Genomic DNA, 15,557 nt, shown 5'->3' with positions numbered 1-15,557 from the left:
CTGTTTTGGTGTCTAAGAAGAAGAGATTTGCGACTAAGGGAATAAGTGTGTCCTTTTAAGCCCATAAAATCCTGAAATTGATTTTGAGGAGGGGGGGGGGGATTTTTTTTTCCTGCCTACAGAGGAATTTTCCATTTTTTGCTGACATTAAAAAATGAACATTGTTTCAGAAGAATAAGGCACTGAGGCCTTGAGCGACTAGAACATTTTTATTTTATTTTATTAAACCATTAATAGTTCTTTTTTTCTTCTGACATAGAACACAGGGAAGTTTTTAAAAAGAGATTATTCCATCTTGACTTCCCTGTTAATGGTGTTTAGTTATATGCATAGTGATACTGGAGGACTCTGTGTTATTGTATTTAATTGTGCTACCACAAACATTTTCTGACTAAATAGGCACTGAGTACTTTATTCTACACTGTTCTATTCAGGTTGAAAGATCATCATCTGGTTCTGGGCCACAGTAGTAACAGTCAAGGAAGCCAGCACAGAGACAAGAGGATGCTTCTGCTCTAACAGCTTCCTGGAGTGGAAAGCCAGCAGGTATAGCTTGTGTCATGCCTGGTCAGAATCTGTCATTAGATATTCTCCTAGAGTAAACTCCATCCTCTTATGTCTATTGTTGGGCTTTAGCTTAAACTAGAACACAGCTATTTGTTTTCCTTACTTAGGTTTTATTTTTCTCTGCAGCGCTCTATAAATGGTTACAGTTTTCTACTGCATTTTCCAGCCCTGCCATTATATATCCCTATATGTTATGCCAGCTGTGCAAAGATGCTACAGGCAAGGATTGGCTATACCCTATGGAAAAGTTTTTTGGTGGTTTGGGAGGTTTGATATATTTAAAAGTTCTTTATCAAACAGACTGAGAATATGCTTCCTGTACCTGATTATGGCACACATTTTATTTTTTCCCATGCTCTGTAGATCTTTTAATTAACTTTAAAAATAGATTTCAGAGTAACAGCCGTGTTAGTCTGTATTTGCAAAAAGAAAAGGAGTACTTGTGGCACCTTAGAGACTAACCAATTTATTAGAGCATAAGCTTCTGTGAGCTACAGCTCACTTCATCGGATGCATCAAATGAAGTGAGCTGTAGCTCACGAAAGCTCACGCTCAAATAAATTGGTTAGTCTCTAAGGTGCCACAAGTACTCCTTTTCTTTTTTAAAAATAGAGAAGTTTTTCCACATCACGATCATATACTATACTAAAAAAAGACCTAGTAGAAAAGATAGTATATAAACAAAATGAGAGAATGTGAGCTATTACTTTAGAAACAAAAATAAGGAATAAAAATAAGCAACATTAAAGTAATACTAAAAATTTGGAACTTGTGCATGTGCCACAGTAGAAATGCCAAGGACAAGTGTGTAGCTCTTTTCTATGACAAGTCAGAGAAAAGGAAGAGACTTAATTGCGAATTGATGTATATACATATGCCTCTCAAGGCATGCAACATTCACATCCAACCAGTCCTTTTCTAATTTCAGTAGTTTTTACTGAACACTTCATAATGAAGCACAGCAAAAACCAAAATGCTTAAACTGCCTTAGTTTGAAACAGAAGTCTTAACTATCCAAAATGGGATAATTTTGCCCCCACCCCAGTATCATGAGATGCAGCAGTAAAAATCCTTAAAGAATTTCTATATGGAACATGAAATATGCCCCCCAAACAGAACAAATAATGCCCTTTTACAAACAAATCTTGGCAAATTATATTTCAGAAAACTACTCATAAAAGGAAAACATATTTTATAATGTACCTAGAAAGATGACTAAGAATAATAATAAAAAAGATGAGGAGCATATGTATAAAGGAAAGTTGTGTAAATATTGTGGTCAACTGACTATATTCTGATGGAATGTGGTAATGTGAAGATTCAGCACCTAGATCCTATGGCAACTGGCAAAAAGAAAAGGAGTACTTGTGGCACCTTAGAGACTAACCAATTTATTTGAGCATAAGCTTTCGTGAGCTACAGCTCACTTCATCGGATGCAGTTGGGTCTATTTAAAGCCCTAGAGACAAAGAGATATGGAAGTGGGGGAATATGACTCATATTGTGAAAGTAGTGGGTGCAATTTTGTTTCATAAATTTGGAATGACAGTATCATAGTTAAGGCTGTTCGGGAGACCTTATTTCTGCCTTTCCATACAAACAAACAAAATACTTGAAAATACATATAAACACAGCTTAGAATTTCTTTATATACTTTTTTCTTAAAATACTGATGTATATTTTCAACATTCACTCAAGTTCAATGGGTGGCAAAGTTACTTTTTTAAAATTCAAAGTTTCATAAGAGTTTACCTGTGATACCTCACTGCTCCAACTATAGCTGTGGGCCTAGCAAAGCTTGTAAAATGAGCAAGTGTCTATATTTAGCAAGTTCTGACTTGTAGTGGATATTGTAAAATGTATGTCAAGAGATTTTAAGGTCCTCTGGCATGGCCAACTCAGTTTGCAACATGCTGTTCCCGCAGAAAATGTGTAGTAACTTTGTCAGCTTTGATTACCTGCTTTGAAAGTGTCCTTTCCCACCCCTATACCCTCACACCATAGATATCTTGGGCCACAGAGAAGCATAGTTCTAGTACAACAATATATTCAGGAATATTTTAAAGTCTGTCAGCCTTTTGATAAAGTTTACAAATTCCATCAGATTGTCTTTCCATAGATCGGGCTATTAAAATCTTTCGTGTTTACATACCATTCTTGTATTTTTGTTAACCACTGAGATCCTGAATTTATGACTTTTAAACATGAAAAGAACTAGGGACATCTTTTTCAATAGCGATGCTAGACCGGGGTGGGCAAACTTTTTGGCCTGAGGGCCATATCTCAGTATGGAAATTGTATGGCGGACCATGAATGCTCTCAAAATTGAGGCTCAGGGTACAGGAGAGGGTGAGGGCTCCAGCTGGGGGTGTGGGCTCTGGGTTGGGTCCAGAAATTATGAGTTCAGAGTGCGGGAGGGGGCTCGGGCACGGTGTTGGAATGTGGGAGGGGGTCAGAGCTCTGACTGGAGGTGTGGGCCCTGGGCTGGGGCCAGGGATGAGGGGTTTGGGATGCAGAAAGGTGCTTTGGGCTGGGACCGAGCGGTCTGAAGGGCAGGAGGGGGATCAGGGCTGGGACAGGGGGTTGGGGTTTAGGGAGAGGGGCTCGGAGTTTAGGGAGAGGGGCTCAGGGCTGAAGAGTCCCGGCAGCACTTATGTCCAGTAGCTCCCGGAAGCAGTGGCATGTCCCCGTCCGGCTACCATGGGGCGCAGTCTGCAGGCACCGCCCCCGCAGCTCCCATTGGCAGCAGTTCCTGGCCAATGGGAGCTGCAGAGCCAGCTCTTGGGGCAGGCGCAGTGTGTGGAGCCCCCTGGCTGCCCCTTCTTCCGGGAGCCATCTGGAGCCACTGCATGCATGGAGCGGGGCAAGGCAACCCCAGCCCCCAACCCTGCTCCCCAACGGGAGCTCAAGGGCTGGATTAAATAGTCTAACAGGCCGGATGCCACCCATGGGCTGTAGTGTGCCCACCCCTGCCCTACACTAATCCCAGGAAGACAAATTAAGTTACATAAAAATTACAAAGATCTCGTTTGTCTTCTTTAAAGACAAAAGACTTATTCCCTATGGTGAAATTATTAGTGGTTGAAAACTATGAAGAATAAGCATTCCAACTGCAATGACTGCTATCTATATATCGTATTGATCTGTTTTATTTGCCCCATTCCAACTAGTGCTCCTGGAATGTAAGCTCTTTTGGGCAAGGGATACTATTTGTCTAACACTGCCCTTCTACCAGACAGCACTGTGTACTCCTATGGAACTATGTAAATAAGAGAAAAAGAATGGACTACTTCTCATCAATCTGCTTAAACCTGTTGGACGTCTTCTGCCACTGCTGTCATTTTGATGATTTTAATAACCTAGTCATTTCATATAATTCGGCCTATCTTTCATTTCTTCTACACATCTCAAATATGCAGCACTAATCCTCCAGATTCAGCCTAATAAAAAGATGTGTGAGACTTCAGATAAAGCTTAAATCACAGCATTTTAAACCTTTAGCAAAGGCTTGCGTAGACTTCTGTTGACCTGTCAGACTTGATTCTAATTAAAAAGTTAAAGTTAGGTTTGAAACTTTTGTAGGTTTAGGGCATTTAGCCTCTCAAATTAATTGCTTATGTTACTAATCATACTGGTATTTTGCAACTTGCAGTGGAGATTGACAACTCTCTGACCCAATGCTAATTACAGAAGTGTAATTTTTAATAATGTCCATCCCTTCTGTAAAAAACTGAACGTCACAAAAGGCAAAAGGAACAAAAATAGTTTGCATAAATAGTAGATTCCAAGGCTAGCTATCCAAAAATTTCCAAGATAACGTGTGACTCTTACAAAATAGGCTGGTATTACAATACATTGTTTTGCAAAAGTAGCTGTGATAACAAGATATTTCTTCCAAATCATAAAATAATGTCATTAAAAATATTGCAAGTGATTAGCTTATTTAGCAAATGGAGATGTGAAATACTTGCCTAACTCTGGCCATATCACAATCCTTTTGTGCTAATTCAGTCTGTTTAACAACCGCCTGTGATGACAAGTCACTGCATTTAGTGTTCAAGTCTTCCATTTGTTTTCTTGCCTCTGTTAAATCCGTTTCCAAATTCTGTAAAGAATTAATTTTGCAATATATTAAAAAGCACGGGAGCCAGTAAGAGTTAAAAACTACAAAGAACATACAATTATTCCCTACACACACACTTTCTCTCTCCCTCCCTCCTTCCCTTCCTCTCCCTGCCCCCCCAGACAAAAACTATGTTAAGATGGAGTAATGGAGAAAAGAACTTATGAACAAGGTAAAATCATTACTGTAAGATTCTAATTATTCCAAAACCAAGAACTATAAACCCAGGAAATTTAAATGAAAACCAAACATGGTAAAGCATGGAAATGTGCATCTAAAGCACCCAAACTACCATAGCTGTGTCCTGTAGTGACATTATGCAAAAACCATAACATTATAAATCAACTATTTTAGTGTTTGCAGGCTTGGATTAAAGGAAACTGATTTTTAAAGGCATTTAATTTTTTTTCATACTTTTTTCCTCATTGTGTTCTACAGAGTTGAGAAAAACTCAGGGAGAATTGGCTTCTGTCAAAATACCCACCATTTCCCATTATCTCAATGGAGACATGAAGCTACAGAATGTTCTTAAAGATGTCCAGTGCCTCTCATTGTTCCCAATAGGACTGAAGCCAAGCTGCCTGCAGGAAAAGTGGTAGCCCTACACTCTCAAGGGGTAAATCAGAGACTATGCACAACCAGGCATTGGGTCAGATTCTCATTTATTCCATGTTTGGACTTGGGAAGGGGAACAAAGGTGGCTTTAAATCTCTTTTGCATTCCTCATATTCTGGGATTGTGCAGGAACCTGCCCCGTCCCCAGTGTAAATTAGACAGTCCACAGGGGTACATTAACTTTTGCTTGGCTTCCAATGGCCCACAATGGGCTCTGGGAAACAGAAAACAGCTGTTTTCTATATTGCAGGGCCATGCTCCTGATCCACCTGGAGGCTGAGAGCAGGGTCTATATAGAGTCTTTACACTAGTTCTATTCAAGCCAGGGAAATCCCCTGCATAGGAGAATTCTCATCAGGATGCTGTTCCTACCCACTTCAACACCACTTTATGCTACCAGAGGAGTGTAAAAGGCCTTAGCACAAGTGAGAATTAGGTCTATGCTGTACACAAACAAGATTCATAAAGGCATATGTGATAAACTGGAAAGGCATATGATAAATGTGATTGATAAAAAATGGGGTGAGTAAATTGATTACTTAAAAAAATTAAATCAGATTTTTTTATTTATATCAGTTTTTCTGTTTAAATTAAATACAGATTTGTACTTTTAAAGAATAAACCGATTTAAAGTCAAATTTGAAATTGACAACCTATGTTAAAGTCTAAACTTATAATAATATATTAAAATTATTTACATTAAATATAAAATTAAATAAAAAACATTAAGTAGTACATATGTTATACCAAATTTTAAAGAAAGTCAAACCACTAAACTAGTGGAAGTCATTGGCTAATCGCTTAGAACCAGATTTCATTGAATGCCAAACCAGCTTTTGACAGCAGTAGCCTCTTCTGCAGGTGCAGAGAATATTTTGTTCACTTCAGTTTATTCAACTACTTCAGTTCAATGGTTAGTTCATTCAAATTTAAGAAACCAGTTGGGAGTTGCAAAACATGCTTTGAAAATCTTTTTATTCCTTATATTTATATATAATTAAAAAAACTGAATGCTGGTTTTGCACATTTTAATTGAATTTGAATTTCCATCCAAATACAGCTTGACACAAATCGTCAATAAAAAATTAATCATCTAGTAACTAAGATATGCATCATGCAACATTTTCTAAAAAAAATTTAGAAATTAAGAATCAGAATAAATGCAAGTTAATCTATACAAGTAGCTTAAATAAATGTTTATAGTTAGTATATCCTCCTGGTTAGCAAAAAGAAAGCACCATTTAGCGTAAAGGCAATATTTAGTTGTAAATCAACATATTTTAATGGTTACCAAACAATTAGAAAATAACTCAAGTACAAATACAAAACAAGATTAAAATCGATTATTTAAAATCAAAGTTTTCACCTTGCTGACTTAAATCATGATTAAAATCAGTGATTAAAATTGCTTTGATTTAAATCAATCCACCTTGTATTTATCACTCACTTTTCACCACATTACTTTTCGGGTTGGGGGGGAAAGAGGCTCAGAAGGCGCTGCAAAAGGGGGAGTGGGTCAGCATGACAACACTGACTTATCCTCTGAGACTGGAAGGGCTGAGGAGTTGAAAAGGGAAAAGCCCAGGGGGGAGAAGCCCCTTTTCACTAGTGCAGGCGAAGCAGCACCCACCCTCCCTCCCCTTGAGGTGGCAAAATACCAGGTTCTGTTAGGACCTGCTGTGGGCAGCCGCTCCTTTTTAGGCAGGTTGGGAAGAAATTTTCCCCCTCACCACCAGATTGGTGTAGGTGAAGTGGGTTGTTTTTTTTTATTTGCCTTCCCCACAGCAGGTTCAGGGGAAGCAGGGCCCCATTTTGGTGAGGAGTAAAGGGAATTAGACTATATGTTGCAACTTATTATGTAAGAGTGGAGCGGATGTCCAGTGCAGGTATTCAATAGGTAAGGTATAGTATGCGGAAAAAACGGTTGATAAAGAACTTAAACAGGAGGTGATGGTTACAGGAGCGGACTGTGGGAGTTCGGGGCTCCTATGACTGGTACGGCAGAGAGCCAACCCCCTTTCGTATAGCCCACCTTAATCCTTGTTTGGGATGGATGTGGGGATGGTAAGGTACCAGCAATGGGTTGGCTGCGGGACCTCGATGGAAAAAGAAGGGAACTGGTGGAAGCCCCTCAAGGTGGTTATTGAATGAACGTGGGGTTATCTGCACTATACACTTTTATCTGCCGGGTAGACCCAGACATCTAATAACACAATTGCAGCTTGATTAAAACCATATCAAGTGTCTCCTGTCCTTCTTTTGGTATAGCTGGACAACACTGACAGCTTTTGTATACATACAAATGTCACTGCTTGAAGCCTGATATCTCAAGCCCTCCGGGGCTAGAAACCGGTGCTTTATCCCATTGAAAGGGGAGAAATAGTAGTCACTTCTAACCTTCAAAGGGCCTAGGACATTTAGAACTAAAATATTTAATATCTACAGAAGAGATTTTAAAAGTAAAGTTTTAGGATGTTTTACGTTTATTAGTTTTAATCTTATTCTCCCTCTGGGTGCTGTACAATTGGATTCAGGAGGACTATGGAGAGTGAGGTGGACTGTTTCTGGATCCTTTGTTAACAAAATTAACAACAATGATCTTTTTTACCAGTGCTAATGCACAAGCCAAAGAGATCCCAGCTTGACTCCCAGATACCAGATTCAGTAGCTTAGCCGGCGTTTAAGAAAAATAACATTTCACTTCTAAACACAGCCAATTTTATATGGAAATCATTCAGAGACAATGAATATGGACCCCTACTTTGCCATTTTTACAATCACTTAAAATCAACACACTGACAATAAAAAATCCTGTTACTTATTTTGCCATTTTAAAAACACTGTTATTAAAAGCATTTAAGAAACATGTTACACTGGGAGAACTGATCATTTTCAGACCAAGACAGTACAAGTTGATAATCTCATATTTGTCCTTTGGGGTAAGGGTATTATTTCTCATCCTGTTTAATAGGGTCCTGTTAAAAACAAATCTGGCATCCAATACATATTCTTGAAAATGTCTGGTAATGGAAATGGGAGAATGAACAGAACAGAGGAAGAAATTAATTCAAACTGGAATCCATTAAAACGTCAAGCAAATATTTATAGCTAATTTATGCATAAGTAATATAATCATGAATAAGGTAACTGTTTTAGCAAAACAAAGTTTCTTAAATCCATGTGTACATAATAAAGTTTAAATGTATCTGTTTTTTCTGAAGTAAAACACATCATCTTTACTTGGTGCATATACAACATTTTTCCTCTTAAAAGCCCTTTAGAAAGATCAATTAATAATCTTCACAATAGTCTTGTGAGATAAGAATTATTATACCCACCTTACAGATGAGGCAAATTGAAGTAGAGCGGTCAAGTGACTTGACCAACTTTACAGAGAGAGTCAGTGCTCAAGCTGGAGTTGATTACCCCTACTCCTGTGCTCACACCATTATAACAAAACCTCCTTCTCTTTATGGTATACTTTAGCTGCCATAAAATCAACCCAAAGAATTTTGATTTTACTCTTTTCATTGGTGTAATGGGAAATTATGGGGAGTTAAATTATTTGCAACAATTTACTAGAGATGCTGCAACAACATAACTGACAGCCTGAAAATTAATTAAATCATTTTAATATATACTGTTATTAGTGAAGTTTCCCCTTTGAGGAACTCCAAGCCCTTCATAGAGTCCTGGGAATGGATACAAACCTTCCAGACAACCATGGGCCTTGGATTTAAGTAACTAATCTTCTGTTTTATGAGGGATGAAATGCTCTTAAAGCTTTTTAGTACCATGTCTAAAACAGCCATGGGCGTCAGTAAAGAGCACAGGGTTCAGTGGACTGCCTCTGCAGCATTCCATGTTTCTCTCTCCCTGGGATCAAAGGGCCCTACATCATTGTACGCTGCACTACCACTAAATTGTCATGAAAAATATTAAACATTTCTGTACAAGCCAAAGTTGTGCTGTTTATGACATACAGTATATCAGGAGATGATGCATTTTATATAAAAAAAGAATATATGTATTCAATGCACCTTAGACTGAATAATACAAAAATACATAAACTTTATATAAATACACATACAAACACTAACAAACGGTTTGATACTAGCGTTTGTGACTTATTACTTAGAAATATTTTAAAAAGACATGCCAGTTTTCATGAGAAAGACTGGTAAGGAATTAAAAACTGGAAGTATTACACATTTCAGCACAGTGTGACATTCTGTAGGAAGCATCCAAATGAAACGAAAAAGCAACAACACATTTATCAAACAATGAATATAACTTTTTGAATATGATATGCAGTGAAAAAACCTTTCACGAAGAGTGGAGCCCTCTGGAGGCTAAGATGCAATGTATTCAAAACTATAGTTGAAAAGTTCGTAAAACCATCTTACAAAATAGCAAATATCAAGTCCACTACAATCAAATTATATTAAATTGCAATTGAGGAAAAAAAATCTTAAATGAGAAGATTTTAAAAGCTGTTTTTAAAGAATTACCTTTTATCTCACACTCCAATATCTTATCTTTTAATGATTACATTTTAGGATGATTATTTGAAGTCAGTTTCCTGCTTGGCAACATCAATTTTTAAAAAGCTGTGGGTCTTAAGTGAAGGAATGTAAATGAATGTCAGTCCCCACTGGTAGATTTGAATATATAACTTGTTATTTAAAGAAAATAACATGTAGTGCAAGTGCCTGGGAGAAGTTAGTTCTGAAATAATATCCAGTAGTCCATTCCATCTCATACCTTTATTTTGGCATCAACACCAGATTTTTCTATTCTCCATTGTGCCTCCTGCTTCCTCAGTTTCTCCAGGTCATTTAGCAGGTCAGCGCAGCGTGTATTTAATCCCTCATTTTCCTCCTCCAGATTTTTTATAACCAGTCTGTTTTGCTCTTCTTTCTTCTGTGCACACTCCTTAGTGTCCTGTAGAACAGTACCACAAGGGCCGATAAACAAAAAAAAGTGAGAACTAATCAGCAAATATAAACTGTGCAGTTTTACCCTCACAGCAGCTTCTTCTATATTTGATGGCCAAGGTCACCTGTGTACTTTTATTGGCCTCCTTCATGCAGGTGGAAGGGTCATATTTTTTAGCTGGATGACAGCTTTGATGAGTACACATTTGCAAAGAGCCCATTAATTGATCAAGCTGCCTTTGATGCTGTCCCCAGCTATTTTTGAGACCCACACAGACATATCCTCCCAGACCTCGGCTTTATCAATTAATAATGCCAGTCCCATCAGAATCTAATTACAAGAAGCCACATCTTCACACTCCTACTTTCTTTGCTCCATTTCCATCATTAACTATTTATCTGAAAGTTATAAAGCTTGGATTTGTAGCTTTAAAGCATCTTTCTCAGAGTTGGTGTGTGAGAAAACTGTAAGGTCTAGCAAGGCCTAAGGCAATTTTTCCTCCAAGCTTGTCACTTTCTGTGCCACAAAGACTGACACTGCTTAAAGAAGTACTTCAAAGCTATGGTCCTATACAACTATGTACAAGTCAATATACCTTAAGTTCTTGACTTTTATCTTTAAATTTCTGCTGCAAATTACTGAATTCATTCTTCAAGAGACCATTTTCCTCATCTACAGCAATTTTTCTCTGTACCAAGTTGTTAATCTCCTGTTGTTGTCCTGATGCTCTCTGTTTAACAAAAATGAAAATTCATTAAAAAGACAGGCAAAGTCTGTAATAGAATATGCATTTGCTTTCATTGTTAAAGGCTTAAATTTTTTCATGTAATTTTCAATCATATGTGGTTTTACCTCATTCTTGTTACTGTATCACTATTTAAATCATACTACAAATTGTAGCACTGTATAACATATTAAAGTAAGGGAGGGCAAGGAATGCAGAACTGAATATGTTATTGCTACTGGACACAAGAGCCCATGAAATACAGAATCAAACAGAAATTATTTGGTCTAGTCTCGGAAGATGAAATGGTTTGCAGAGTTGATATTTTTGGTTAGGGATTAAGAATAAAATGGACCACTTTTGCACTTTCATTTTTAGGATATCTGAATTCTAGCCAAAAAGTGAAATTGTCTCTTTTCCACAATTCATGAAAATAATGAGAAACAACAATTAATTGAGAGAAATAAAAAATAGTATGATACAAATCAGTTATATTGTGAAAGTAGTAAGTCTAATGGAATTTGCAGCTCAAAGCAATTAAGACACTATTGTGCAAAGAAAATAATTAGTGTACTGTACATAATAAAACCTTACAGCTGTTAGAAGAAACCCATGGTTCCCTGCTAAATTTTGCACTTTTTAGTCTCTTAAAATATTTATTTTACAGCCTTCCAGATCATAACTGAAGGCTATTACTTCTCATTTTTATTCAAAAACCTAATTTATTATAGTAACCATCTTTTAAAAGTTCACATTGCATATATAAAAAATTATAAAACCGAATGTTAAAAGAAATATTTTCACTGGTTTTGTCTGTTTTTTAATGAAGGTGAAATTTTGCTTGGATTGAAACCTTTTCCTGCAGAGTTGACAATACTGTGGTAGTGCTTAAGAGCCAGACAATGAAAACGACTGGAAACAAAAGTAAAGCTGGCTTGTTTCTTTTCATTGTTGACGCTGTAATAAATGTATAAGGTAAGCAATGAGCACCAAAAGGTGAAAAATAAATTAGATTGTTTTAATTGTCCTAATTGGTAGCATGGGTAAGGAATATTTTTAAAACATGATTTTTAACCTGACAATGTGCCTTGTATTAAATTAAACATTTAATACTGAATCACAGCTCATGTCACAGACATGAAAGGAACAGAGAACATTTATGCTGAGCATTCAAACCTAAACATAAACATAAAACTGGTAATGGTACCATACTTAGGGTCTTGAAATTTACGCAAAACCTACTAGCCTGAAAACTAAGCCTACCAAACAATGTGAAAAATAGCTGTCACCACACAACTGAAAGCCAAATCCCTGGCAATTACAGGACCAAATTGTGGCACCTTGGGGAGCAGTACAGGAGCAGAAGTGGGTTCTTTAAAGCCATTACACTCCCCCCCGACCATCACCTCACACAGGTGGGCAGGAGAAGCAGAGACTGCCCAACACCCTGGTAAGTGTAGATGTGCCTGCATGCTAAAAAACATGTGCTTCACCTGCTGTATACCCAGCACAGATTACTCCTCCGTGGAGCAGCTGTGGAACCAGGATGGAGATTGTGACTCAGGGAGGCTCATGGAGTCACAACCTCCTGTTCAGACTTCTCCTAGAGCAATGCAACAATGTTCTGCTCCTGTCATAAATATACAGGGAAGGGTAAACCCCTTTAAAATCCCTCCTGGCCAGAGGAAAAATCCTCTCACCTGTAAAGGGTGTCATAAATATAAAGGGAAGGGTAAACCCCTTTGAAATCCCTCCTGGCCAGGGGAAAGCTCCTCTCACCTGTAAAGGGTTAAGAAGCTAAAGGTAACCTCGCTGGCACCTGACCAAAATGACCAATGAGGAGACAAGATACTTTCAAAAGCTGGGAGGAGGGAGAGAAACAAAGGGTCTGTGTGTCTGTCTATAGTCTATCTTTGTCGGGGATAGACCAGGAATGGAGTCTTAGAACTTTTAGTAAGTAATCTAGCTAGGTACATGTTAGATTATGATTTCTTTAAATGGCTGAGAAAAGAACTGTGCTGAATAGAATAACTATTTCTGTCTGTGTATCTTTTTTGTAACTTAAGGTTTTGCCTAGAGGGGTTCTCTATGTTTTGAATCTAATTACCCTGTAAGGTATCTACCATCCTGATTTTACAGAGGTGATTCCTTTACTTCTATTTCTATTAAAAGTCTTCTTGTAAGAAAACTGAATGCTTTTTCATTGTTCTCACATCAAGGGTTTGGGTCTGTGGTCACCTATGCAAATTGGTGAGGATTTTTACCAAACCTTTCCCAGAAAGTGGGGTGCAAGGGTTGGGAGGATTTTGGGGGGAAAGATGTGTCCAAACTACGTTTCCCAGTAAACCCAGTTAGAGTTTGGTGGTGGCAGTGGATATTCCAAGGACAAAGGATAAAATTAATTTGTACCTTGGGGAAGTTTTAACCTAAGCTGGTAAAAGTAAGCTTAGGAGGTTTTCATGCAAATCCCCACATCTGTACCCTAGAGTTCAGAGTGGGGGAGGAACCTTGACAGTTCCTTACTCTGAACTAGGGATAATTAACCACTAAAGAAATAAATCACTTGCATGCTGTTTATTTCATACTGTATTTAATTGTAACAAATTTGCAATTTAAAAAATAACACATCACATATTAAGTAACTTACTACTAGTGCTGAATCAAATAATGAATGTATTCATCTCCCACATTTGATTAATTCCATCTGTATTAATCTAAGAATTTCATCAGCATTACTTTAGTAATTTCTTCCCTGATTATTAGTATTTGACCAGCCAAAGAGCTGCATGGATACCAGAGAAAAATACCAATTAAAATTATTTGATGAATACCATTAAAATTAATCAAATAATACATTTGTTGAATACTATTCAACCACTCCTTTTACTTCACCCCTTTGTGTTTGTTATATCTTCCTTCCTTTCTGGTCTTTACTCCACTTCTGCTTCTCTCCCCCTCCCACCCGGTCCCCCATAATAGAACATGGTGTATCTTTTTCTGAGCTGTCTTCAGTGTCTGCTTCCTCTTTTCTTTCTATCATCCTTTGCTTTATGTAGACTTATCTCTCTCTCTCTTTCCCTGCATCGTGTTCTCCACCTCCTCCCAAATATCTTTGGTCATTCCTTTCTTCTCCCAATTTGAAGTCTCCCTCACCCAACTTTGTGTGTGTTCGTGTGCTTCCTGGCTGCTAGCAGCATGAGAGTTCTCTGCTACTTTACACCTCACCAACCTCCTGGCTCTTGTGATGAGCAACAGTATTTACACTACTGCACTGAGCTTTCTTGCTGCTGCAACCGGGGTGCTTCTATCACTCTTAATTTTCCCAGCCTGTATTCTTGAGTACCCTACTCCAGTAAATAGTGTCACTGCCCACCTGCCTCTGCTGTTGCTCACAACTTTCCCAAAGTTGACAAAAATGAAACTTGCCAGTTTCACTGCTGCCCAAAGGGTTCCAAAAATAGCAGAGCTTCACCCAATCCCCCAGTGACATGAATTCCTTCACCAGTGGTATAATGTTAGGGCTGATCACTTGGAACTTCAACCAGCACTAGAATGGGTGACACAAAAACAAGGGACATCCCCATTTCCATTTTCTCCAAGAATCAGGCCTACTGTGTTTTCTTACATGTCCAATTGCCCCCATTCCAAGATATCTTTGAAGATTCTTCTGTAGTTCCATGGACAGGAGAAGCATTTGAATATTAAAAGCATTACATACTGTTTAATTACAGTTATGCACTCCAAGAATCATTTTGCGGCTGGCTTGTCTAATGGTTAAGTGATATCAAGGGAGAATGACCATCACCAAAGCTAAGTCAGTTTGTATATCACAGGTTGAAAATATTTTAAATTTTCTTAAAGAATAAATGTTCCTTAACAAGTGAGCTTTTAATATTTGTTTTTCCTGGTGAAAATTCTTACTTTATCATGCAGAATACTTTCTATTATAAATCCAGGGCAATGATTCTAGAATTTGGAGAAAGTTTAACGTTATATTGAATAATGTATTTGCTAACAACAATCTTTTCAAAGAAGTGAAAGAAAAATGATAAAGAGGGGGAACTGACAAGTCTGGAGAAAGGGAAAGATGGAAACTTGAAACTAGGAAAAAAAGGGGAAAAGAATGTGGAAAACCCAAATTCTTATATCTTTAAATCTGCAAGCCAAAAAAGATACTGTTTCTGTCTCATTCCTGTCAACAGAGATTCACAGATGTGAAGATACTGATAGTTTGTTATAAAATAGATTTTAAACTGATAATTTAAAGTTGAACCAAATGGAATGATGTTTTACCTATTAAGCTATTAAAAAAATAATCTATTAAACAATAATAGAATACTATTTATTTAAATATTGGTGGATGTTTTCTACATTTTCAAATATATTGATTTCAATTATAACACAGAATACAAAGTGCACAGTGCTCACTTTATATTTTTGATTACAAGTATTTGCACTGTAAAAAACAAAGGAAATAGTATTTTTCAATTCACCTACTACAAATACTGTAGTGCAATCTCTTTATCATGAAAGTTGAACTTACAAATGTACAGTTGTGTACAAAAAAACCCTGCATTCAAAAATAAAACA

The 15,557-nt window shown here is 37.4% G+C and overlaps 1 protein-coding gene across 4 annotated transcripts in view; it reads right to left on the bottom strand.

Annotated features, from left to right (window-relative positions):
- CNTLN (centlein) overlaps positions 1–15,557 on the bottom strand; it is a 284,446-nt gene that overhangs the window by 193,464 nt on the left and 75,425 nt on the right. For 3 of the 4 annotated variants that reach the window (XM_073345462.1, XM_073345464.1, XM_073345466.1), the window contains exon 1: positions 4,539–4,624. Coding sequence is in view for 1 of the 4 variants with exons in the window: in XM_073345467.1 (XP_073201568.1) it covers positions 4,535–4,672; positions 10,070–10,249; positions 10,839–10,973 (453 nt within the window). In the remaining 3 variants the exon portion in view is untranslated. Of the gene's footprint in view, positions 1–4,534; positions 4,673–10,069; positions 10,250–10,838; positions 10,974–15,557 lie in introns of those variants that run through there. The other variant, XM_073345467.1, reaches the window with a different exon arrangement.

Source organism: Lepidochelys kempii, chromosome 5, assembly GCF_965140265.1.
Source record: "Lepidochelys kempii isolate rLepKem1 chromosome 5, rLepKem1.hap2, whole genome shotgun sequence".
Classification (NCBI taxonomy): domain Eukaryota; kingdom Metazoa; phylum Chordata; order Testudines; family Cheloniidae; genus Lepidochelys; species Lepidochelys kempii.
This window is presented reverse-complemented; position numbering and strand designations above follow the sequence as displayed.